This window comes from Dendrobium catenatum, unplaced genomic scaffold, assembly GCF_001605985.2.
Source record: "Dendrobium catenatum unplaced genomic scaffold, ASM160598v2 fragScaff_scaffold_450, whole genome shotgun sequence".
NCBI lineage: Eukaryota > Viridiplantae > Streptophyta > Magnoliopsida > Asparagales > Orchidaceae > Dendrobium > Dendrobium catenatum.
This window is the reverse complement of record NW_021318912.1, coordinates 577947-604128: the sequence shown is the minus strand read 5'-3', so window position 1 is coordinate 604128 and position 26182 is coordinate 577947. Positions and strand designations below refer to the sequence as shown.

The window sequence follows — 26182 nt, the reverse complement described above, 5'->3', positions numbered from 1 at the left end:
TGGTAGACGCCTATCGTCCCTGATTTAGGGACTGATTTCTAGATTGATGTGAATAAGAGCGGGAGGCTCCCATGATGCGATGGACAAGCATGTTGGCCATTGGAGGAGTACTTTAAGATAGTGGGATTGACTGTTCCCACAGACGACGTCAAACTGTTGCAGGCTAAAATATATGCGGCGATAGAGTTAGAATACTACGTCTTAGAGTTGCACGAATATTCAACTCACACATAAAAAACACAAGATTTTTATGTGGAAAGCCCTGAAAAAGGGAAAACCCACGGGGCCTAGCCTAGTTCAAAATGATTCTACTAGAATTTGAGTCGGTTACAATGGGCTGACTCACCTCTAAGGGAGATCAGATTACAAGTAACAATGGTACGATAGAAATCAGGGTGTCAGGTGATGGTCTGACAAAGCTTCGGGCCTCAGATGATGGTCTGGAGAAGGTGAAGGCCTCTATCAGTGGTTCGGTAAAGGTGAGGACCTCCGGCGGTGGTCCGGCGAAGGTGAGGGCCTCTGGAGGTGGTCCGGCAAACGTGAGGGCCTCAGGTGGTGGTCCGACAAATGTGAGGGCCTCCGGTGGTGGTCCAGCGAAGATGAGAGCCTCTGGTGGTGGTTCGGCGAAGGTGAGGGTCTCCGGCAGTGGTCCGGTGAAGGTGACAGCCTCTAGCGATGGTCCGACGAAGGTGAGGGCCTCAGGTGGTGGTCCGGTGAAGGTGAGGGCCTCCGGGGGTGGTCCGGCGAGACTCCGGCGGTGGAGCGGCGGTGGTCCGGCGAGATTTAATGGTGGACCGGCGGTGGTCCGGCGAAACTCTGGCGATGATCGAGGATTAGCTTCTTCCTTCTCTCTTCTCTTTTTCTCTTCTTCTCTCTCTTATCTGGGTCCCCTTTTCAAGAGATATTAGGGATCTATTTATAGATTTTTGCAGTGGCATGGCCCGTAAATAGGTGAGAGATCAAGGGTAAATGGGGAGTGGTTGGATGGACGGGCGATATTGAATCCCTAGATCATGGACCGTTCGTCTGCATTTGGAGGCCTTAATGATTTTGGAATTCAGTGATCTTGGGTTCGTTGGATTTGTCTCGTTGAGCCGCTCGATTCAACTATAAGCTCGTCATATTTGAAAACCGTTTGGTAACTCAAGCAGTGGTATAAAGCTTCCAACAGCGCTTCGGGTCCTTGATTTAGACTCATTTGGGCTCGGATTGAGTCGAATTTGATGTCGTTGGGTTTGTATTTCCGAGACGCTCAGTTTGATCATAAGTTTGCTGAAATCGGAGTTCAGGCGATCCCGAATTTAATTTTTAAAGTTTCCGGCTTGCTTTTGCCCCGAGATTAGTGCCCGATCAAGCTTCATAGCGTAACTTTTTAAATATTATAAAGACTAAGATTTTATTGAATAAAAATTTTTTTGGACTCTAAAAAGTAATATTGTAGTATAATAAAAATCTTAAAATATTATTTTTCACAATCCCTGATAAGTTTGTTATTTTATGAAATTTTATGTTTTTGTTTAATAGGGTTTTCTGTTACCAATTGTTATAGAAAATTATACAATTTTAACACATACACAACTACGCTTCGACTGTTATAATGCGATAAAAAATATGCATATGTGATAAAATTATATTTGTTGGAAAAGACAAGGGGCTAAAATTTTTTGAGATTCTCTTTATGTCAAGAAATATTTTGGTGCCTATAAAATATGTTCTAGTGGCTATAAGCCATATTCTAATGTATATGGGCATGTTTTGGTGTTATAAGGACAAAAGAGAATCATAAGGGATCAGAATTTTTTAAGATACCTACTATGGTCTTATTATATTTCTCAGTATATATAGTGATTTATTTGACTGTATTTATTTTCTTTTAAATATTCAACAAAACATTTAATAAAAAAATTTGAAAATTTCTATCAGCATGTATGGTCTGCTGAGCTGTAATACCTCATTATAATTTTGCTTCTAGTTTTCAATATCTGAGAAAGAGAAGAAGAATGTTATTTAGAAATTCATGATTAGAATGGAGTTTATAGGTATTTCTCTGTTTTGATTTTTATACATTTATGATTGTTTTATTATTCATTTTAGTAGCTTTTGTATGCAACAATATACTATAGTGTAGATATATTTTGATGAAATGAAAGAAATATTGTGGATGAGTTTATTATATATATATATATATATATACACACACACACATATAGCTCCGTAGTCTCTAGTTTATTTAAAATGAATATTAAAGGAGAATTTGTAACAATAAAAAATAAGATATTAGGATTTACTTATTACAGCTCAACATGATAGGATATGTCCTTGTCAGGTTAGGTTGTTACTCTTCTCCCCTTCGGCAGGTCACCATCTTGACTCTTCGACTTTTCCGTCTTCGATCGCCTGACAGTGATATATTAGAAGTAAAAGGTGGAGGTGAGGGAACCATACATCATCCGGCTTGATCGTAGATCAAAGAAAACCCGCGCAGCTTACCTAACGCTAGGTTTTATCATTTTACCTAACTTTTATTTGATTCATTACAGCTTCAGCTTTTCCTCCCAGGTCGCGATCCCGACTCTTCTCCTCTTCGGCAGGTCGTGATCCCAACTCCTTTCCTATTCGACTCTTCCGTCTTCGATCGCCTAACGGTGATATCCCATAAGCAAAAGGTGGAGTTGAAGGAACCTTACAACATCCGGCTTGATTGTAGTCCAAACCCGCGCAACTTACCTAACGCCAGGTTTAACGATTTTACCCAAGTTTTATTTGATTCATTGTTCATTAATATCAAAAGTTCAGAACTATATACATGAGTTTGTGATGAACTTTTTTCATATATAGGCTCTTTTTTTTATATGTGAAGTGCATATGCAATATTTGATTTTAATTAGGTACACATTGTTTACTAGATAAAGATTTTTTATGGTCTTACCAGTGCTACGAAAAATTTTGTTAATGTATTAGCATGATTAATCTTATTTGGTATTTAGTTTGTACAGAATTAGTGAGAGATTTGCAACTGTTATTGATATGATTATCATATGCTTGGTTCATTGCTTGCTTTATTGTGAATATGTAATGCATGGCATGTCTCTATCCTCAAATATCTGAATCTTTTGAGGAAACTAATAACATATAGAGTGAAGGTATTAGGAAAAAATTTCTCATTTATTTTATAATTTTTAAAAATATTATTATTTATTACGTTATCCAGATCGACCCCGGTTCGACCTGTTGAACAGGTCTAAGTGTGAACCTCTCTTTCTTCCGATTCGTTGTTCGGACTGGTTTTCAAATCCTTGGTTGTGACATTAAATTCTTTGGAGGACGCTTAAATAATTATAAAAATATATTTTGTAAGGACTATATATATATATATATATATATATATATATATGAGATAAAAATAGGACACAATGAAGAAAAAAATTCATGTAGCTTATCCCACATAATAAGATAAAGACTTTTTATTATTGTTGTTATATACTCGGAGATAAAATAAATCAAATATTTAATATGTTTTGTTTCCTAATATCATTTGTTCTTAAATTATAAGACAAAATTAATCTCAATCATCCAAATAAACTTTATATCTCAAAGTTAATATCATGAGAGCAAACGACAAAAAATCTTTAATGATGACAAGATACATCGTGAAGGCGGAGAGTTTGTCTATCAATATATTGTGTAGAACGCAACTCAACTTGATCTGTTAGTTAGGAGTTAGCCTTCCAACTAAAAGATCTTGAGCTCGAAGCTTACATATATAATATATGTATGAATTTGTCTTAATTAACGTAAATATAAAAAAAAAAAGAGCATTATATAGAGGTGATGGCTTGGGCAAATGATAGATTTTGTTATTTAAAAAAGACTTGTGGTAGTGACTTTAATCATTATTAACTGCTTTGATTTTCAAACAAAGCATTGTCATAGCCTCATAGGTTTGATGTTTATGATAGTGTGAAAAATATAAATTTTTAATGTCTTTATATTACATTTCCTTTCTATTTTATGTTTTTTTATTATTTTTTAAAGTAAAATTTTTTAAAAAAATTTTGAATTAAAAAACCGTTACAAAATGTAATAAAAAAATTATCTCAAATAAAATCTAAATATGTCAGTAAGCAAAAAAGTAATTACAATTGTAATTTCATAAAATGTTTGCATGCAACACAATAATTATGTTGAATTTATTTCATCAAATTGGATAATGATGAGAATCATGTAACGTGCACTCATACGTAAGTTGCTATTTAGGATCCATTTTTTTATTTTCAATTTTTTAAATAACCCAAAAAATAATTTTTAAATATTTTTATTTTTTTAATATAATTCACATGGGCCACTACTGCTGTTACTAGTCGTCATTATTATCTTATATGATTTTTAATGAAATAAAAATAATATTTATTGAGTATCAAATATCTTTTTATTTTGTATAAAAGATTATAAAAAATAAAAAAATTAAAAGCAAAAATAGAAAATAATCCCAATTTTAAAATTTGATTAATTTATTTTTGACCTTATCTTACATTTAGTGAATATTTAAGATATTAACTAAAGTGGTTTGTATGTGACTTTTAATAGATCCTTTCAATGAAATTTCTTTCAAGATTTTATATTTGAAATAAAATTTTGAGCTTCATTCGAATTTTCAATCAATTTCTTAGAAAACTCTCAAAATTAGGTGAAACTAAAAATATTAAAAAAATTTCATATTGATTCAGAACGAAATCAAATCTGAAATTATCTAAATTTAAAATCTTGTTCATACCAATCATTTCGTTTTTTTTTTTTTTTTTAATGCATCTCCAAGGACTAAGTCACTCTTCCATCTAAGCATCCTCATCTGTGAGCCAACAAAATTTTATTTTACGAAAAAATTTATCTTTAAAATACACATTATGTTTTTTTATTAATTACTTTTTCTTATTATAAAAACACAAAATAGTTATTCCAAACGGGAGATTATTATACGTGCGGTCATTGGACAATCCGGAGATGAGGAAGCCACACATAACCCGATATACAACGATACACAATGCCGATACACATCATATTAAAAACATTTGATAACCGCATGTAATAATTTCACATTCCAAACACACCCACAAACTCTGGAGCTTTTATTAGGTCCGGTGTAAGGACGTAGAGGAACGTCCGGTCGGAGGCAAAATCCCGCCCAAAAACTTGGTATTTGCTCGGTATTGCTAGGTATTATTTGATAATAACGAGGAATACCGCTCTGTGAAGACCAATACCGAGTTATACCGAGCAATACCGAGTTGTACCGAGTTTTTTCTAGGAAAAACTCGGTACAACTTTTGTATAACTCGGTATTGGGTCTTCACGTGATGGTATTCCTCGTTATTATTTGATATTGCTCGGTATTTGCTCGGTATTTCTTGTTTTTTGGCACGATTTGACTTCCGACCAGACGTTCCTCTACGTCCGATGACGTAATAATTGTTCCAAACTCTGGCCTAACTCGTCAGCCCTACTAGTGGCACAATGTAGTAGACAGAGACAATCACGTATCCTATATCTTTCAAAACTCCAAACCATAGGCTTATACTGCTTGCACTTCTCTAAGGCTCTAAGCCAATTATGGTTTATCGGCCACATGCGAAGCAGAAGAGGAAGAACATGTCACATCATGACACCAACCAAATGTATGATTGAGCCTGCAATAATATAAGAGTAGTGGTCACCATGTCTTCAATTTTCTTTGTTTCAATTTGTCCATTGTTTTGCATTATTTATTGGTAGGCAATTTTTTACACGGTGGAAAGCGACTCCTCCAACGTTCTCTTTTTATGTTTAAGATTTTGTTAGGCAGAGAAATTATTCTGGGAGGATGTTGAACGGTCATGAGATCAATCAGAATACATCATGTCATCTGGTACATAATGATATCAAGCACTGGTAGTAAGAATTAATTAGAAGATGGAAACTAAATTCCAAAAAAAAAAAAGTGTTTCGAGCTATATCTTAAACATGCTTGAGAAAAATTACTACATGAGGGGAATAATTCTAGAATCTTATATTCTTCATGAATGGTTATGAGCTATCTAATGCTACTATTGTGGGAGTCAATTTCTTAAGTGGAGAAAGATTGTTAGTTACCTTGATGAAGTAAATTTTTTAAATATTCAAATGCATTTTAGTGGAACAGTTGATATTTTCTTTTAAAACCCCCGAAGTTAAGCCTGCTAGTGCTAGATTAATCCAAGAGATTAAACTTGGGAGGATTGTTAGACCAAAATGAATAATATCCCAAATAAGATTTCATGACACAAGCAGTGAGCCCTACTAGATCGTATAAATCAGCCCAAAATATGCTACAAAATTAGCTGTGATCAACTTAGCTCATCTAACAAACCACCTAACTTTTAATGAATTCACAGTTTTGGAACTACTACTACTCCTGGCTATGGTAACATCATAAGAAGGTAAGAAATCATCAATTGGTAAGCAGACGAAAGGTAGCAATCAACTTCACAGTTGAAAGCAAATCGACCAAAACTATTTTTAGTCATTGAAAATAAGCTCTACATAAACACTTTCATACTTAAGTTTTTTCCCTCCTCTCTTCTTCCCCTCACATGGACACCAAAGCCCAACTGTGTTTTGCTAAAGCTATATCTTCCTTTGCTCTTATTTTCCTTTCATTAATCAATTACACAGAAGCAGATACCTTCAACAACAGGAACAGCCATATCTACCATAATTCTTCTGATAAATCAACAGAGAGCAAGGCTAACTGCAACTTCTTTTATGGAAGCTGGGTGTTTGATTCTTCCTATCCTCTATATGATTCCTCTACTTGTCCCTTCATCGACAACGAGTTCAACTGTGAAAAGTATGGCAGACCAGATAAGCTCTTCCTCGAGTATGGATGGAAGCCAGAAACTTGCGAGCTCCCAAGGTTTGAATGCTTTCTGCTACCATCAACAACAATACAACTGTAGTACTTGGTTTTTATTCTTTTTGAGCTCTGATGTCAGTTTCAGAAATGGTGTTTTAGATTTGATGGGAAAGATTTCTTATGGAGATGGAGGGGGAAGAAGATTATGTTTGTTGGAGACTCACTTAGCTTGAATCAGTGGGAATCTTTGCTCTGTATGATCCACTCAGCTGTTCCTAATGCCAGGACTTCACTGTCAAGAGGAGGGGGTTCCCTCTCCTCTGTTAGGTTTGAGGTATTGTCTTCTTTCTTCTCTCTTCATTATCACTGTTTACACCCATGGTTGGATTAATTGCTTAATTTGCTATAGTGAAACTTTGTCCTATTTTTACCAAAAGTTACAGAGATTTTTTCTTGAGATTTTTTTTTTCATGGCTTTCATGCTTAGAATAAACAGTAAAGCGTTCATATTTTTGTGTTTGTGGATAAGGTTGAAATTGCTTAATCATTATTTAACACTGTACATTTTGAAAAAAAATAAAAATACCTAATACTGTTTATAATTAAAAAAAAGATATTTTGGTATGTATTATTTAGTTAAAATACATAATGTGCATTTTGGTATAATTGATGATAACTTTTTTAAACTTCAAAATTAAGTATGTTTGTAATAGAGTTTTATTGAGATAAATGATTACATGAAAAGCTACATGAAAATATAATATAATTAAATTTAGATTTTATTTAAAACAACTTTCTTATTGCTTCACTTTTTAGATTTCAAACATCATTTCTATTTGGCCATTATTTTTTTTAGTATTTTAAAAAAAATTATACTAAAAAATTGCTTTTTTACAACATCATCAAAAAATTCCCCTCTACAACAACTTAACAAAGCAATAAAAAAATTGTCCCAAACAAAATCTTAGTCGTATATAAGATAAATTAGGTTAATATGGATAAATACATGCATATTACTCTACTTCAGAATTACAAAGCATCTTTTTTAGGCTTCGTTTGAGACGGCTTTTTTATTGATTCTTAAACGGAGTTTTTAAGAAGCAATAAAAAGGCAGTCCTAAACGAAGCCTTAGGCATCATTTGAGATGACTTTCTTACTGCTTTTTAAAATAGTTTTATACCAAAAAGTTTTGATCTATGAATTTTTATACTAAAAAGAAAGCAGTAAGAAAACCATCCCAAACCAAACCTTATTTATCAATAATCTACGAATCAAAACTACAATAATCAAACTGAGCTCATCCTCCTATCCCAAATCATCCATGTCATGAAAAAATTTTGAAGTTCCAGAGAATCCGTTCACAAGCAGGACCACAAATGTCATCATTTTCCACGAAGAGCTGCTACACCTTATCTCATTCTTCTGCTTGTTAAAAGGAGAAATTATTATGTGCAGAATCCGAATGCATTCAGATTCCAATCATCGCTTGCCACGTCAGCGGATGCACTCCGGGGCCCGTACATTCAATGACGTGACGCATGATGATTGGAATCCGAATGCATTCGGATTCAGATTCCGCACACAATAATTTCTCTGTTGAAAGCCCCTTCTTTGTAGGCCATCTTCGATTGTGGATTTAGCTGGAAAGTATAAGTAGGCCCAGTTTTGCAAGAAAAATTGCTATAGGCTCCAGTCTTTACTGTTTCTGGCTTTTCTGCAAATTTAATAATTGTAGAAGGTCAAAAGAAGCAGCACATGGATATGAGGAACCAAGCCAACTGTAGCTTCTACCCACAACTAGAATGAAGTTTGATGGAGGTGCCATAATTTAGTTGAAATATATAGAAATTAATTTCAAGATTTTAATAGGGGGTTTCAAAATGCATTAACCAGGCAAGTTTGGATCTGATCCAAAATTGATCTAATTTAACCCGAATGACTCGCACCCGATCCGATAACCTATTATTATGAAAAAATTATAACGTGTCAACTATAGAGCTTGGGTTAATAATAAAAATTAAGGTCAATCCAACAAACAAAAAAATTAAAAAAAATATATATAAAAGGGTCAGTTTTAGATCAAAATTGGATTCATAGGTAAACTTCAATCAAACATATTAAATAAATGGGTAAAAACTTCTGACTCGAACCTAAATTGGTCAATCTAAACCCGAATTTTTTAGGTTTGGTTGCCAGTTTGGGTCATATAGCTAAGTTTTTGTATTGAATTCCGATTATATAATATTTAAAAAAAAAAAGACTTATAAAATATTTTGATTAAAATTTTTATTAGGACCAGTATTCAAATTATTGAATTAATTTTGAGGAACATAAAATAAAATAAAAATTTAATCAATTATGAAATATTATATTTATTTTATAGTAAATTCACATGCTTAAAGATCAATTTTGGCCAAATTTGTATGAAAATATTTTGACCCAATCTTTTTCATAGTAAAAATAAAGGTATATTTCTATGGTTTGTTAAGACATGAAGCATGGCAGGTAACACAGCAAGTCAACCAATCTAATGCTGCCGCTAATCACGCCATTCATTAGAAGAATCTCCACTTTCCAAAACTGCTTCTTCTGGCTTTTGTAATAGAAATAAAAAATAAAAATTACATCAAGCCAAGGATTGTAAATGTGTCGCGAGTCATTTTAAGCTTGATTAGTTTAAGAATAATTCCAAACAAAGGATTTCTGTTACTAATAAATGTAAATAAATAATTTAATGTGTATTACGTATGAAATTATTATTATATTATACAAATACACTATTATGATTTATTAATAAGTTTAATACCACTTACACAGGACTACGGGTTATCAATCATGCTCTACAGATCAACATACCTTGTTGACATTGTAAGGGAGAGCATCGGACGAGTGCTGAAGCTCGACTCCATACAGGAAGGTCAGGCATGGCTTGGTACTGATCTTCTCATCTTTAACTCTTGGCATTGGTGGACTCACACTGGAAGCAGCCAGCCGTATGTTAACTATTTATTTCCCTTAATTTATCCTCCTCAGCTCATTTTTGTATGAACTGTGAGGAAGAAGACAATGAACCAAACTAAATGAATTTTTTTTTTCTATGTTACAGATGGGATTATGTACAGTATAAGAATAATATATACAAGGATATGAACAGGTTGGAAGCTTTCTATAAGGGGATGGCAACCTGGGCAGAATGGGTAGATTCTAATGTAAACCCAGTGAAGACGAAGGTTTTCTTCCTGGGCATCTCTCCCACGCATTACCAGTAAGATATTGCTGATCATACTAGATTTAATTAAGAGGAAATGTGTTTAAGCTCGATTGTAGTTATTTATACTGCACATGCTTGGAATAAATCAAAGGCCCGTTTAGCTAATTCTTGGTTAGTTCTTGCTATGGATGCAAATGAAACGCTTTCATAAAAATTCTCGTAGAATCGAGAATGAAGTTTTCATTCTGTACACAACAGATCATGAATTAGTAACGAGGATCAAATGCAAATAGCTGTTACAAGGAAACACAGCCTATAGGAGGATCGAGATACCCAGGTGGCTCAGTCCCTGCTTTGAACGTTGTGAAGAAAGTGCTGAGCGCAATGTCAAAACCTGTTTATCTACTTGACATAACTCTTCTATCTCAATTAAGAAAGGATGCTCATCCTTCTAAATACGGCGGAGAGCACTCAGGAGTAGATTGCAGCCACTGGTGCCTCCCGGGTCTCCCTGATACATGGAATCAGATTCTGAATGCAGCTCTTCTTTGACAGAAAAGAAGAGAGGAGTTCAATGGTTTTCTGGTTCCAGTATTCTTTCTGCATTCTGGATTCATTTATAGATGTGAATTGGAAGGTGTGATAATCAAAGATAAGATTTGTGCTGTTGAATAATTGTTATATATTGTAATTTGCTTTGCTCATTGAAAACCTTTACTGGTTCTCTACCATTCAACATTCCGGTGAGAATATACATATATATATATGGAATTGTTTATTATGTACCTACTCTTAGATGTGTCAAATTCAATCTTTGTGTGTTGATTTCTTCCACTATATGTGCAAAGAATTTATATTATTGGAGATTTTTTATGTGTAACCATATGTAAATATTAAGTACATATTAGGTGTAATATTATTTTAAATTTATTAAAATTATGATTAAATTAAAGAGTAATCATTATTTAACTTTTAAGAAATCTTATTAGGTTTTTTTTTTTTAGACAGGCTAAAATAAAATATAATACACTCAAATATAAGTAAAGTCATGGTTTCAGTCAAAATGATTTGGCTCTTATTTTACTCAGAACCCATCTAAAGTGAAAAGGTGAATATCTTTCAAAAATGCCACTTTAGAGGTGGAAGGTTGAAAATCTTGTATTTGGGTGTCAATGGATTTAAATATGCTTCGACTAAATCTTCTTAATGAATTGACATGAGACCTGGGTAGGATGAATTTATTTTTCATATTCAATTACTTCCAACAACTAATATAAAAAATATCATGTCTTGTCTTCATTGACTTGTTTTCATCCAAAAAAAAAAAAATTAAGGAAAAAGTCAAAAGATTTTCTTTTTGCGAATATGTTTTATAATCAGCGAATCACAAAATTTTGAATTAATAGGATTTGTAATTGCCATTAATTTAATGGTTATTATTTTTCTCATTTGTATGCTTCTAACTTTTTATCTGATGTTGGCCATTAAACGAGAAGCATAATATTAAGTTAAGTATTGCGGAGATGAGGATGCTCAAGTAGATGAGTGGCTTTGCTCTTAAAGACATGATACAAAATGAGCATATATGTGAAAAGGTTGGAGTATTTTAAGTGGAATATAAGATTAGAGAGAGCTGGCTTAGATGATTTTGTCACATAAATCGGCGGCCTTCCAATGACCCGGTTAAGAGTAGATGTATTAGATTTGGCTTATGTTAAGAAAGGTAGAGATAGTTTAGATGACTTTTGAATCCAATTACTCTCACGAGTATTTCGATTGATTATGTATGTGGATTCTAGGATAGTTTCCCCAGTTCTCCTTAATATCTTTTTAGAGTTTGGTTTTGGAAGTGTGACTTGTAGAAGGAGATAATTTTTTTCCTCTAGATCATTCCATTTTTCTTGGGGATGATAGGACAAGAGGATTGATCAATAATAACATCTTTATTGAACAAATAACATATATTTTATTATCATAATCATGAGCCTTATCTATATAAAATATCTTGATGTTAGCTTTAAATTGATATTTTATCATAGCAATAAAGGTAGGGAGAACACAAGAGACATATTTTTTATTTGATAAGATATATATAATTGTGTTCTTTAGTGATTTGATGGAAGAATAGAAGATTTACTCCAATGTGAGGAACATACAAGACATTGATAATGATAAATATCGAAGAAATAAAAATATTTCCTAGACCTATAATAATTGTTAGGAAACACTTGGCAACTTTATTTTTTCTATTGCTAGGTTAGGATTTATAGCTTTAGAAAAAGTTGACAAGGGTTGTCATATAATTAGTGACTCCTTAGTTTAGGATTTATATGTTAGAGAAACTATTTAAGGCATTAAAAAAACATGAGTAAAAAAAATATATCATTTTGGGCTAAAGAGCATGACCCATATGATTTTTTTAGGGAGTTGAAGTTCTTTAGTTTTACATTTTTTCTAAATTAAGCCCTTGTAATTCCACAAGGTAAGATTGCTCTTTTGAATGACTTCATATTTTTATCATAGCTTTGTGGCTTTCCATGAAGTTTCCAATAATTTTCTTTGATTTACACTTTCTTCTTATAATAGTTGCAACATACATTATTTTTGGGGGAAGATTTTTGCCCTTGTTTTCGGGAAGATTTAGAGGTAATAAATTCCTTATCCCGAGGATTGATGGTTGTCATAACAAATATTTTCAAGATACGATTGTTAAGCTTAACCATCATTCTTCCTTTTCTAACTTGTCAATAATAGGTTTAGGTGATAGATCTACATTATCATTATACTTCATCTTTATAACTACATCATCATTATTATACTTCATCTTGATATCTTAAAAAAATAACTACATCATCATTATACTTCATCTTGATATCTTGGTAATTTTCTAGTTCAAGGTGATAGATCTACATTATATTAAAGGAAAAAAGATCAAAATGATCTCTTGACTCTTTATGAAGGATCAAAATAATCTACAACTTTATTAAAGGACTATTTGGTCCCTCAAGGTTTTAAGAAAGAATCAAAATAGACTTATAATTAGATTATTTTGGTTTCTCTTTAAGGAGTTGAGGAGTCTAATTTATCGTTTAATAAACTTGGGGACCATTTTGGTCCTTATAAATAGTGAGTGGATAATTTTGATAATTTTCTCTTATATTAAAATATTTAATAACGATGTTATTTGATTCCATACATGAGAGTAATATCCATAACTTTGGAGTATGTTTGTTTGAAGATGCTCTTAATATCATTTTTTGCTAATTACAAATATGTATGACTTATTAATTTCAGGACACGTTGTTCTATATAATGATCATGAAATATATTTTATCCCAAAGTGCAAATCATAGATTTTTGGCACATGAGGAAGATCCATAAGAACATAACTTTTTTCATTTTCTTTTAAAAAGATCTTCACAATTTAAGACCATTTTAGATAATTTTTTCATTCAAAATCTAATTCTCATTATTCATAATGATTGACTCTTTGAAGAGTAACTCAAAAAAATCAAACATAATGAAGAAAAAGAAAGAATAAAAGAGGAAGAACAAATCTTGGAAAAAGAAAACACCAATCTTGCTCTTATATCATATATTTTTCTTTTATTTTTTTGACACTATTTTTGAAACATAAAACAATATTTTATTCATTGTTTATTATTAAATATTATGATTTTTTATATCTTTATAATATTAAAAATTTAAGACTCATTCCATATTTTATATAATTTAAGCGATTATTATAAAGTTAAGTCAAAACGTGTTTGTGCCTATATTTTTAATAATAGCTATATTCTGTTTGTCCTGTATATATATTGTATTTTTATCATAAGGTGTGAGATAGATCTGTTGCTTCAAATCATGACTAATAATTTCTCTAAATTCGCAAAAATTATTAGGTGCAGGCCGTGGATGTAGCTGTGCGTCCATGTTCCATGTTTTATACAAATTTATAGTCCTAAGGGCTTGAATGGCGTTGCTACAGAGCTCTAACGAAACGATAAAAATTTCACTATTTGCTTGCGGGTGAACAGTGGTGCGCCAATATTGGCGGTGCATTATTCATCCCCGCTATTTTTCTGTCTCCACCTAACTTACTAAAGAAACATGCGAAAAGAAGAAAGAATGTTACCTTCTCAAATTTGGAGTTCCACTGGATGAATCGTGGCATTTTTTTTAGTTTCAGCCATTTTGAAGTGAAAAATGAGATTTTGGTCTAAATACAACGCTCTTGAGCAATGCAGCGGCCACGTCTCACCAGCCGTCACCGCCACCAACCTCCGCCTCCATGGCCCTCAAATTGCCACGCCGACTAAATCTTAAATGCCTTCATCACCAAACTAATGCGGCAAACCACTCTTTAATAAAATCATAAACAAATATTTATAACTCAGAGAAACCAAATTCATAATCTCCCCGTTCTCCATTTGCACATCGAATCAAACGCGCACAATTTCTACAAGCAAAACTGCGCTGCCATGAATATCCAGATACTGGAAACCCAACTCATCTCTTCCTCCCCCTCTACCTTGCAATTCGACCCCCTCCCTCTCTCCCACCTCGACAACGACGCCAACCTCCGCATCCCCTTCCGCACTCTCCGCGCATTCTCCGGCGACTCATCCCAATCCACCGCCGATCCCTCCGCCACCATCGCCGCCGCTCTCTCTAAAGCCCTAACCTTTTACAGGCCCCTCGCTGCTTCCCTCCGCTCTGACCCCTCTAACTTCCATCTTCACTCCCACCTCTCCTCCCCCGCTGAAGTCTTACTCGTCATTGCCTCCGCCTCCGACCCGCTCCACGCTGTCCTCCGCCTCTTCGACGCCGAACCGGGTTCACCCATCCTCGACCGGCTCGCGCCCGACGCCAACCCGGACGAGGCACTGGCCCGCCCGCTCGCTCTCCAGATAACCCGGTTCGCTTGCGGGGGCTTCGCGCTCGGAATGTGCGTGCACCATGCGCTGTGCGACGGCGCGGGGGCCAGCCAGTTCCTGGCTGCTAGAACTTTGGGCGTACACCTTTCTCAAACCATTCACATGGGGTATAACACGAATCTTCAAGCTTACTAATTTTGACGAAGGGTTAATATTAATATATTTTTTATTAAAAAAATTATATACATACATATAACAAAATTAGCATATGAACTTAACTTTTTATATAATGTAACATTTCATTAACTTGTGTTAGAAACCTTAACGAAGTTCTGGTTAGCAAAGAGGATGTCATGATAGATTCTCGTTGGACAATGAAGAATAGATCAGAGTTCAACGAGCTCCTCTTGAGCTCTGCTAATGAAATTGTAATCTAAGTCAATATTACAACACAATTGATTGACACAATCAGATTCCACACAAAACTAACATTTATATCATATATGAAATATTTTTTTTTAACATCCATTCAATCAATATATATTTAAAATTAATTTTTTACATTATATCAAACAATAATGCTATTTGCACAAATATAAATTTTATTTTGTATCGCCATAAATTGCAATCATTCAATATATATACATATTTCTTAAGTATTTATGGACATAATTAATTTTTTGTAAACTATAAACTTTTGCATGTCATGTTCAAAACTAGTAAACAACCAACTGTGAGAATAACGACTGTGTTATGTTTAATTTCTGAACAAAATAGAATCAAAGCAAAGAAGCTTGATGGCAGAGAAGTGGTGAAATTTGTGTATTCCATGAGCATAAAGAAAATAGTGATCCCCCAACTTCCCAGTGGTTATTGGGGCAATAGCTGCGTCCCAGTATACATTCAATCCACAGCTAAAGAACTACTTGAAAAACCATTATGGAAGATAGCAATGGAGATCAAGAAGAGCAAAGAGCAGGTCACGAACAAATATCTGAGGTCCTTCATCGACTTTCAGGAGCTTCACTACGAAAAGGGCATCACGGCCGGGAAGGAAGTGAGCGCTTTCACAGATTGGAGGCATTTGGGGCATTCAGAGGTGGATTTTGGTTGGGGATCTTCGATTGCTGTTTCGCCGCTTTCATGGAGGTTGCTTGGGAGCAACGAGCCTTCATTTTTGTTGCCCTATGCTGAATCGGAAGGTGAGAAGAGGGATGGATTTAGGGTTTTGGTTTGCTTACCTATGGACGCAATGGCGTTGTTCAGGTTGGAAATGGAGATCTTTGGGGAATGTAAATTTAAAGTGTGTCTGTGATTTGGGAAAATTTTCTCGAAATGGTTTCTCGTGATTTGGAGATGTTTGGAGAAGATGCTAATAAAGTGATATTTTGTGTGGATTTATATATATAATATACACTCTTTATATTTATACATTTAAAGCATAATTTTTAACATTTAATTATGTAATACTTATATCTTTATTAAAATTTTAATTAATATTAATTTTTTTAAAATAAAATACATTTTTCTTGCATATATTTTGATGTGATAGAGATAAAAGTATTATAAGTTAATATAAAAAATTTTATGTTTGATACATAAATACGAAAAAATTATATGGTAGTATGAAAAAAATGTCACATGTATAGCATGTGTGATGCCTCTAATTAGGATGTTTTGCTCTTTTTTTTTTTTTTTTAATTACAAACATAACATTTAAAACTTCTTTATTTACAAAAGTAATACTCGTATCATTTTTTAAACTATCAAATCATATCATTGGGAATTTGACAAATGAGAAAGTACTTATGATCATTCTTGAATTTTAAAATTTTACCTAATTGGAGCTTTAGTGGTTGTATTTCCTATCATTGTGATCTTACTTTACAAGAAAATAACAACATCCAATAGCTATGTTTTCATCAATTATGTGACAACCTAAAAAGAAATATGGCCATTATGATCATCTATTTGACTAAATTCACATATAGTAAAATCTTGTCTTTAAGGAGGATGTATTCCCCTATCACCACCTACCCAAACAAATAACACTATAAATCTCATACTCCATACTACCCAAATTACCCTTTTCCCATCATCTTTTATTCAATAAAACAACAATCTCCATAATAATCCTCCAACCAACAAGCATACCACATCAAACACCACCTTCCCAATTAAGCAAATCTCTTCTCATAACTTTCAAAAGCTATCCTAACAGAAGTAGCCTGATTATCAATCAAACACAAACCATTCCACAATACATCACTCACCAACAACTACTATCATTGAAAAAACCAATGGTCATCCCATAATGACTCGTCTCAACTCCAATCATGTTAGATCAACACACTTCATAACTTCACCTCATTAGATTTGACTAGCTACACTACGTTATGTAAATATACAACCTAGCGTTAAGCCATGTCATGAGTTTCAAGCTTAGAAATCCTAAAGCACCCATGCTTTGCTACTACCATCACTAGAATAAAACTTGTTTGCATTCAAATGGACTTATGAAATTAAATATAACTTTGACAGAATGCTCGCAAGTCACAAAGCTTAGCATGTTGCCTAAGGCTTCAAATAAAAGTATGATCTTGACTTTACTGAACCTTTAAGTCTTATAAGAAAAAAATATTAACCCTCCAAATTATGTTCACAATGTAATGCATCCAATAGATTTATACATGATAATCTCAATGAGATAATCTACATGAAATAGCTAGTTGAATTAGCCAACATCTACTATCCTAAACATATCTGTCTTCTTAGAAAAGTCAATTCACAATCTTCTTCAATCATTTTAACAATAATTCACCACTTCACTAAAACCTTTAGCAATTGGTGATGTAGTGGATCGTCGGAAGATCAAACCTGCAAGAAGGATTTCAAGGAGTTCCCAATTCAGGGAAGAAGAAGAGAGCTTTCTCAAAGCTTCAAAAGGGTTTATATCATTCAATGGTCCTTTCCACATCATTCTCCCCTTGCGTAAAAAGAGCTCGACTCCGTTCGAGGCTCGTTAATTAGAAGGGAGGTAGGGTGGAACACAAATTCCTGGATCGAAGACTTTGTTCTCAGTATTTTCTTGGAAGTCCTCAAAGCTCATTACTAGAATGTCAATTGCTTTGTAGTCCTCAATGGATTGGTAAGCGTCCTCTCGTATAGGATTCCTCACGCTGTTGACTCCCTTCCAATTCCTGAAGTAGGCATAGATGTTAAATGAAAATACATAAGTCTCATCATTCATTGCTTTAATCTCCATGATTTTGTTCAGGGTAATTTCTCCCAACTGGATGTTTCTATAACTTTTGCACATATTAAGCAGAACTTCCCAAACTCCAAAATGAGGTTTAGAAGGTATGGATTGAATGAACGGTAAAGCCTCTATGAGTCTTCCAGCTTTGCCATACAAGTCCACCATGCAGCCATAACTCTTAGGCCAATACTCAATTCCATAATTACTCTTCATCAAATCAAGTCCTCTATCAGCCAATCCCGCAATGATGTACCCACGGAGGGCAAAAACAAGTGTAATTTCCTTGGGCTCTAATTTTTCTTTCTCCATGAGCTCAAAGACCTCAATGCATTTCTTGACTGCTCCCTTCATGCCTCTAGCAAGGAGATCATTTCTAGACAAAGATGCAGTTTCACATGTTTTGAATAACTCAGGATGCGGCTCTTGCTTTATGCTTTCTAGTAGATGAAGAATTTGAACTGTGAATCGATCCCCCTCTACAATGCCGGCAGTGAAATCGTCAACAACCATTTGTCCGAAGTTAGCAACATTACGCCGAGCAGCGTGGGAGCATGGTGTTGAATCAGTCTTGTCACTAAAATTTATACCGTGTATTTTCACACTAAGGCTTGATACATCGGACTCACGTCGACCGTCGGCGCTGGTAATGTGATGCTCTAGCTGAAAGTAAAGCCTCTCCTTTTCCACCAATACACAGGCGCCACTGTTTCCTAAGCACGGATGCGGTGGAAGATCGCCGGTGAGCTTGTTGGGTGAGCGGTCGAGGAATCGGAGCTGACCTGTTGTGCCAAATATCCGAGGGATGCTACCAATAAAATTGTTTTTCCAAAGCTGTTTCTCTTCCAGTAGTGACATTAAACAGCCAATTGGGTCACCAGTGTCAGGATAACCCAAAACATTAGCGAAATGGCCATGAGGGAATAAGATATCAATACCCAACTTCCCTAAGTCATTACATCGAGCAGTTTGCGAGCACGACGTTGTATCAATCTTTTCATCATGAACTTTTTCTACTTGTTCCTGCTTGCTTTGTATATCTGCATCTCGTCCAATCTTAATATAGTTGAGAGGATTCCATGCGGATATATCTCCAGCCTTCATTAAAACATCCTTTAGTTTAAATTCAGTGCCTGAATCTTCTTCCTCTTTAATTCCCTTAACTGCAACATCACTTTTCACTTCCGCATCATAATGCACCACATAATCATCATCCTTCTTTCCGGAAAGACGACGTAAAACAGTCGAAACTGCAACTGATCCCTTGTCCTTCACAAAGTTTTTAAAAGCTACAGCTTTTTCTGGCCAAGCAGATGCCTGCTCTGAGTCTTGTTCTGGGGATAGGCTAAAAGACCTCCTGGTTGCTTCCATTTCAAGACCCTCTGTTCCATCAAATACAGGATCCACTTCTTTCTCTTCAGGAAGGTGATGTGATCGGAAAAGGCATGTCGAGTCTCCCGGGAGAATGTCGACAGATTTCTCCGGCTCCTTACCAGAGTCTCGCTGGAGGTTCTATGTGATAGAGATAAAGTATTATAAGTTATAAAAAATTTTATGTTTGATACATAAATACAAAAAAATTATATGGTATGTATGCAAAAAATTGTCACATGTATAGCATGTGTGATGCCTTCAATTAGGATGTTTTGTTTTTTTGTTTTTAATTACAAACATAACATTTAAAACTTCTTTATTTACAAAATTAATACTCGTATCATTTTTTAAACTATCAAATCATATCATTTTGAATTTGACAAAGGAGAAAATACTTATGATTAATCTTGAATTTAAAAGTTTTACCTAATTGGAGCTTCAGTGGTTGTATTTCCTATCATTGTGACCTTACTTTGCAAATAAAATAACAACGTCCAATAGCTATGTTTTCATCAATTATGTGACAATCTAAAAAGAAATATGGCCATTATGATCATCTATTTTACTAAATCTACATATAGTAAAATCTTGTCTTTAAGGAGGATGTATTCCCCTATCACCACCTACCCAAACAAACAACACCATAAATCTCCTACTCCATACTACCCCAATTACCTTTTTCCCATCATCTCTTATTCGATAAAACAACAATCTCCATAATAATCCTCAAACCAACAAGCATACCACATAAAACACCATCTTCCCAATTAAGCAAATATCTTCTCATAACTTTCAAAAGCTATCCTAACAGAAGTAGCTTGATTATCAATCAAACACATCATTCCACAATACATCACTCACCAACAGCTACTATCCTTGAAAAAACCAATGGTCATCCCATAATGACTCGCGTCAACTCCAATCATGCTAGATCAAGACACTTTATAACTTCACCTCATTAGATTTGACTAGCTACACTACGTTATGTAAATATACCAACTAGCGTTAAGCCATATCATGAGTTTCAAGCTTAGAAATCCTAAAGCACCTAGGCTTTGTTACTACCATCACTAGAATAAAACTAGTTTGGATGCAAATGGACTTATGAAATTGAATATAACTTTGACGGAATGCTCGCAAGTCACAAAACTCAGTATGTTGCCCAAGGCTTCAAATAAAAGTACGATCTAGGCTTTACTGAACCTTTAAGTCTTATAAACAAAAATATCAACCATCCAAATTATGTTCACAATGTAATGCATCCAATAGATTTCTACATGACAATCTCAATGAGACAATCTACATGAAATAGCTAGTTGAATTAGTCAAAATCCACTATCCTAAACATATTTGTCTTCTTAGAAAAGTCAATTCACAATCTTCTTCAATCATTTTAACAATAATTCACCACTTCACTAAAACCTTTAGCAATTGGGATTCACATTACACAGTGCCTCTCTATGCTTATCTACCATTGTAATGAGGCATATTTTTATATCTAAATATTTTTTTTCTTTTTTCCAATAAACAAAAATAAGTTTCGATTATGGGATTCTGAATCCGACATAAATATATAAATATATGTATATGACATTCTTCCCTTTATACGTAATAGTCAAGAAGCTACCATAAACATTGCATCCACCCTCACAACACTTCAATCCTACTTTGACCCCAAATTGGGTAGGGATCCAACAAAATGCAAATTCATTACTAGTCACTATGCCTTCTTCAGACACACGCTCATCCATTAATGTGTCAAGAAATTAACAACAATAACCACTCCACATACAAAAAAATACGGAGCTTTAGCAATAGCATCAACAACATTATATAGATCAGATGACGACTTCAAGAATTTGATGTCCCCATTCCATCACCTAGAATTCTCTATTGCAACAATATATCAACAATTGCCTTGATCAATAATCATGTATTCCATATAATAATCAAACACATTGGAATAGATTATCAGTTCATATGAGACCACATCAAATATCAAACTATCATATTTCATCACATCACATCTCAAGATCAAATTGTTAACATACTCCCCAAAACATTATTCACCATTGGGTTTTAACATCTCCAAGACAAGCTAAGAATCCAAGGCGGATGGTAAGTTTGTAGGAAGGTGATAACATATTGCTAACATAATTATATAGAATCACTAAAAGGCTCTAAAAAATAGACTCCACTTCTCATCAAACCAACATTAGCCATTTAACCAATATCAACTCTACAACCTATAACCATCGAATATGGAATTTAGTATATAACCTAATGTGCTAAAAAAAGAGAGCAAAATACAATGGCTTTACCTCAAGCACTTTTCATTCCATATATCGCTTTTCTTATTTTCTATTGTTAGCATAGTAAATTTCTTAGATAATACAATATACAACATTATATCAACATCATCCCCATCTTATAGAAAATGCGTATACAACATATTTCTTTTTTATAAAAATTTTCATATTAATTTTTTGTTTCGTTTATCTACTCCGTTTATTTTATTGTGGGTGTGAATCTAAAAAAATATGTAAGGGAATAATATTGATCTTCATCTCACGACTTGATTTTTCCTACTAAATAGGGTTAAGACTTTCAATCTATATAAGAAATAAGTCAATTTAACCACTCCATTAGAATTGGATCTTCTTTCAATCAAACTCGAATCTAATTCTTAAACCTTTCTTTAGGGCATCTCCAACCGAAAAACTCATTTTTCACTCTAAAATACAATAATACAACAATATACAGTAACTTACTCCAACCGAGCTCTATTTTCTAACACCAAAAAGAAAAAATTCTTAGTATCTTCTTTCTCATACTTAAAACTTTAAAATTAATAACCAATTTTTCGAATAAAAAAATAAATAACGGGTGAACAGTATAACGTCAATATTAGAGTCGCACAATTCACCCGCAATCTAATAGAGATATTTTCTTCAATCGGATGGAGGGACGGATGGCATTCAGTTGGATATGCTCTTAAGCAAATGTAATACGATGCCGCTTCGTGCTATTAACCAGTAGATTCGAGTACATAGCTAGCGTTGGCTGCAACCCATTTTGCTGCTACAGTTCGACCTACTCAGTCGCAGGAGCGCACCCTATCCTCTTATCCCGGTTTCGCAATCATCTGCTCCTCTCCTATCCCAGAGCTCGCGCTTCCATCCTTCTCCGAAACTTGGAACTGGAGCTGGATAGCTTTAGTAGTAGGTACTCGAACCAGAAAGTAAAAGCTACAGCACGACTCCCGCTTTCACCATGGTCGGGCCCTTAGCGGCCTCCTCCTCTACCACCCTCCTCCTACCTTATAGAGCACCAACGCTTCTCTACCCAGTACCTTCTTTTCCATCATCTCTTCCCGGTAAGATTGCATCAGCTTAGAAGTCTTCTTCTTCTGAATGGTTCAAACTTAATTCCTTCGCAAACCCTAATAATTCCCCAGTGTTTTTTTTTTCCTTATGCAGCTCAAATTCCATGGAGGAGGATATCCGAGATTGGAGCAAGCAGTGGTTCAAGAAGGGGATTCCGCCGGCTCCAGGTTTCTAATGTCGCCGTCCCTGAAGTGAGCTCGACTACAGAGGTAACACTCATTTCCAGTTTCCCATGACTTACAGGTATTGGTCATGTAACTCCAAAACCCTAGCTTTCTTTTGGAGATTCAATAATGTGTGTGCTGGAACCTAAATATAGGTTAGAAGAATAGCTGCCAAGGAAGTCCAACGTCCGGTTTACCCCTTCGCTGCAATTGTTGGCCAGGAAGAGATGAAGCTATGCCTCCTACTTAATGTCATCGACCCAAAGATTGGTGGCGTCATGATAATGGGAGACCGAGGCACCGGGAAGTCAACAACAGTTCGTTCACTGGTAGACTTGCTGCCAGAGATTAAGGTGGTCATTGGCGACCCGTTCAACTCTGATCCTGATGACCCAGAATCTATGGGGATGGAGGTTAGGGAGCGTGTCATCCAGGGAGAGGAGATTCCTGCTACAACCATCAAGATTACCATGGTTGATCTCCCACTTGGAGCCACTGAGGACCGAGTTTGTGGAACCATTGACATCGAGAAGGCCCTCACCGAGGGTGTGAAGGCCTTTGAACCTGGACTCTTGGCCAAAGCCAATAGAGGCATTCTATACGTTGATGAGGTCAATCTTTTAGATGATCACTTGGTAGATGTTCTCTTGGACTCTGCTGCGTCTGGCTGGAACACAGTGGAGAGAGAAGGGATATCCATTTCTCATCCTGCTCGCTTCATTCTCATCGGTTCTGGAAACCCTGAAGAAGGAGAGCTAAGGCCACAGCTTCTTGATAGGTTTGGAATGCATGCTCAGGTTGGCACAGTGAGGGATGCAGAGCTAAGGGTGAAGATTGTGGAGGAGAGGGCTAGGTTTGATATGGACCCGAAAGGATTCAGGGAATCCTATAGGACAGAGCAGGAGAAGCTCCAGCAGCAGATTACATCAGCTAGGAGTAACCTGTCTTCAGTTCAGATTGATCATGATCTCCGAGTGAAGATATCTAAGGTGTGTGCAGAGCTAAATGTGGATGGTCTCAGAGGAGATATTGTGACAAATAGGGCTGCTAAAGCATTGGCAGCCTTGAAGGGGAGAGACAGAGTGACACCAGATGATGTGGCTACTGTAATACCTAATTGCTTGAGGCACCGGCTTCGGAAGGACCCTTTGGAATCTATTGACTCTGGGTTGCTTGTCATAGAAAAGTTTTATGAGGTGTTCAATTAAGCCATCTCTGAGAGGTAAAACTGTAATTCTTTAAGTACGAATCTCGGCTGAAGCCTTTTTTCTCAGATGATACTTTGTTTTTGACGTTGTTTTTGTCTCAGTTTTTAGTTCTATCTTGTTTTAGTTTACCTTTTAGAAGATTGGTATGATATGTAGGAGAGCTTTTTCCTTATTTGCTTCAGGAAAGTTTTTTCGAAAGTAGGTTTGACTAGAAAAGAAGAAAAATATTTGTCCAATCTGATGAGTCCTAGATGTAAGTCTGCAAATTTTCTTTAGAATGCATGGATTCTTAGGATCTATGATGACTGATGACAGTTGAGAGTTTTACTACATGAGAAATTTCATTATCAAAGAAAAAATATATAAGAAAATGAAGATTCACTCGGTCAAAATTATATGAGGTCTCAATCACTCTTACTAAATGAAAAACCATTCACCCTAAAGGAACTCGCTCACACATTACAATGGTAATCACTCACCCAAACAAGTGGAATCTCTTGTTCCCTCATCCTTAAGCTCTCACTAAAATCCTTCCAATTTCGAAGCTTTTTATTGCATCAAATGGGAATTATTTGACCAATTAAATGAGATGGTTGCTGGGGTTACTTGTGATTGGGAGATAATTAAATATGGTTTGTAATTTGTGAGTGGCGGTTGGGAAGCATGATTAACCTCATCAATTATCTATAATCGAAGAAGTTTAGTCTTTAGTTTGATATTTGATAAAGCACATCTCTCATCATTTTCAATAGGAAATGCTTGAGCCAAGGTATCACAAAATCACTTTAATACTAATTTGATGTATCCTAGAAAAAAAACAAGTAGAATTGAAAGTAGATGGCAGAGAAATTTAATTGTTATGAAAAAAAAAAAAAGTTTACATTAAATGGGAATTCACTGACCTAAAATTATGAAGACTTCCTCATCCTTAGTAACCAGGGAATCACTCACTTTGAGGGGATCAATTATATTAGGGAATCACACACCGAAATAAGAGAAATTACTCTTCTCAACATTAAGGTTTCTCTAAAACCTTACAATTTCTAAGTCTTATATTGCATAAAATATGGATTTTTTTTGGCTGACCAAGGGTTTGTTTGATTCCAAGTGAGGTAAAGTAAATATAGGATTTTTGAAAATCTTGGCTTTGGTTGAAAGAGAAGCAAATGTGGAGTAAATTTTCAATGTATTTGAAATTCTTTATCTACTTGATTTACAATGACTTTGGAATTCATCCAAATTGGGCGAATTTCAAATACACTATTTGTGTGAAGCACTACCATTCACTGCCGCCGCCGACTACTCTTTAGATGCTGCAACAACTTGGCGTCATTATTGCCGGCCATTGCCACCTTCATTGTCACCTAATCTCTACCACCACCAATGTTGGCTACCACCAACTCTCACCCGCCACCACGGTTGACCGCTTGACCCTCCTTTGCCGTTGCTAGGTTTTACATTGAACTGATTTAACTTCAAAACAAATACGAAAAAGAAATCTCTTGTATTTATAGTGTATTAAATCAAATGATCAAAAATATTTTCAACGTACTGTATTTTTTTTACTCCTTATTTCTTTTTCAACAAATATACAGCCCCTAAATCAGATGATTGGTGGGATAGTTTGTGGTTGGAAATACAATTAAATGAGACGATTGATAGGCACAACTGCTGTCCGGGAAGCATGATTAGCATTCACTAGATATTCATTTAATCAGTATCACATTGAAAATTTTGGGATCAGCAAGGCTACACTTTCCTCTATCCATATGAGACCACTCTTATCAATATTAATATTTGTAGTTTGCTCTGCACAATGTGCCTTGGAGAAGAGAAT

The 26182-nt window shown here is 34.9% G+C and overlaps 3 protein-coding genes across 3 annotated transcripts; all 3 read left to right on the top strand.

Annotated features, from left to right (window-relative positions):
- The first annotated feature begins 6558 nt into the window (after positions 1 to 6558).
- On the top strand, positions 6559 to 10875 carry LOC110093526 (protein trichome birefringence-like 38). Its single transcript, XM_020818430.2, has 6 exons — positions 6559 to 6928; positions 7028 to 7202; positions 9687 to 9862; positions 9976 to 10134; positions 10186 to 10235; positions 10358 to 10875. Exons 1-6 carry the CDS (start codon positions 6606 to 6608, stop codon positions 10630 to 10632), a joined length of 1158 nt encoding a protein of 385 aa, XP_020674089.1. The 5' UTR covers positions 6559 to 6605; the 3' UTR covers positions 10633 to 10875.
- A 3549-nt stretch (positions 10876 to 14424) lies between these two features.
- On the top strand, positions 14425 to 16367 carry LOC110093525 (taxadien-5-alpha-ol O-acetyltransferase). The gene is made up of 3 exons (XM_028694298.1): positions 14425 to 15124; positions 15274 to 15385; positions 15667 to 16367. Exons 1-3 carry the CDS (start codon positions 14562 to 14564, stop codon positions 16270 to 16272), a joined length of 1281 nt encoding a protein of 426 aa, XP_028550131.1. The 5' UTR covers positions 14425 to 14561; the 3' UTR covers positions 16273 to 16367.
- Positions 16368 to 22669: 6302 nt separating this feature from the next.
- Positions 22670 to 24517, top strand: LOC110093561 (magnesium-chelatase subunit ChlI, chloroplastic). The gene is made up of 3 exons (XM_020818478.2): positions 22670 to 22963; positions 23067 to 23182; positions 23293 to 24517. Exons 1-3 carry the CDS (start codon positions 22861 to 22863, stop codon positions 24343 to 24345), a joined length of 1272 nt encoding a protein of 423 aa, XP_020674137.1. The 5' UTR covers positions 22670 to 22860; the 3' UTR covers positions 24346 to 24517.
- The last annotated feature ends 1665 nt before the right edge of the window (positions 24518 to 26182 follow it).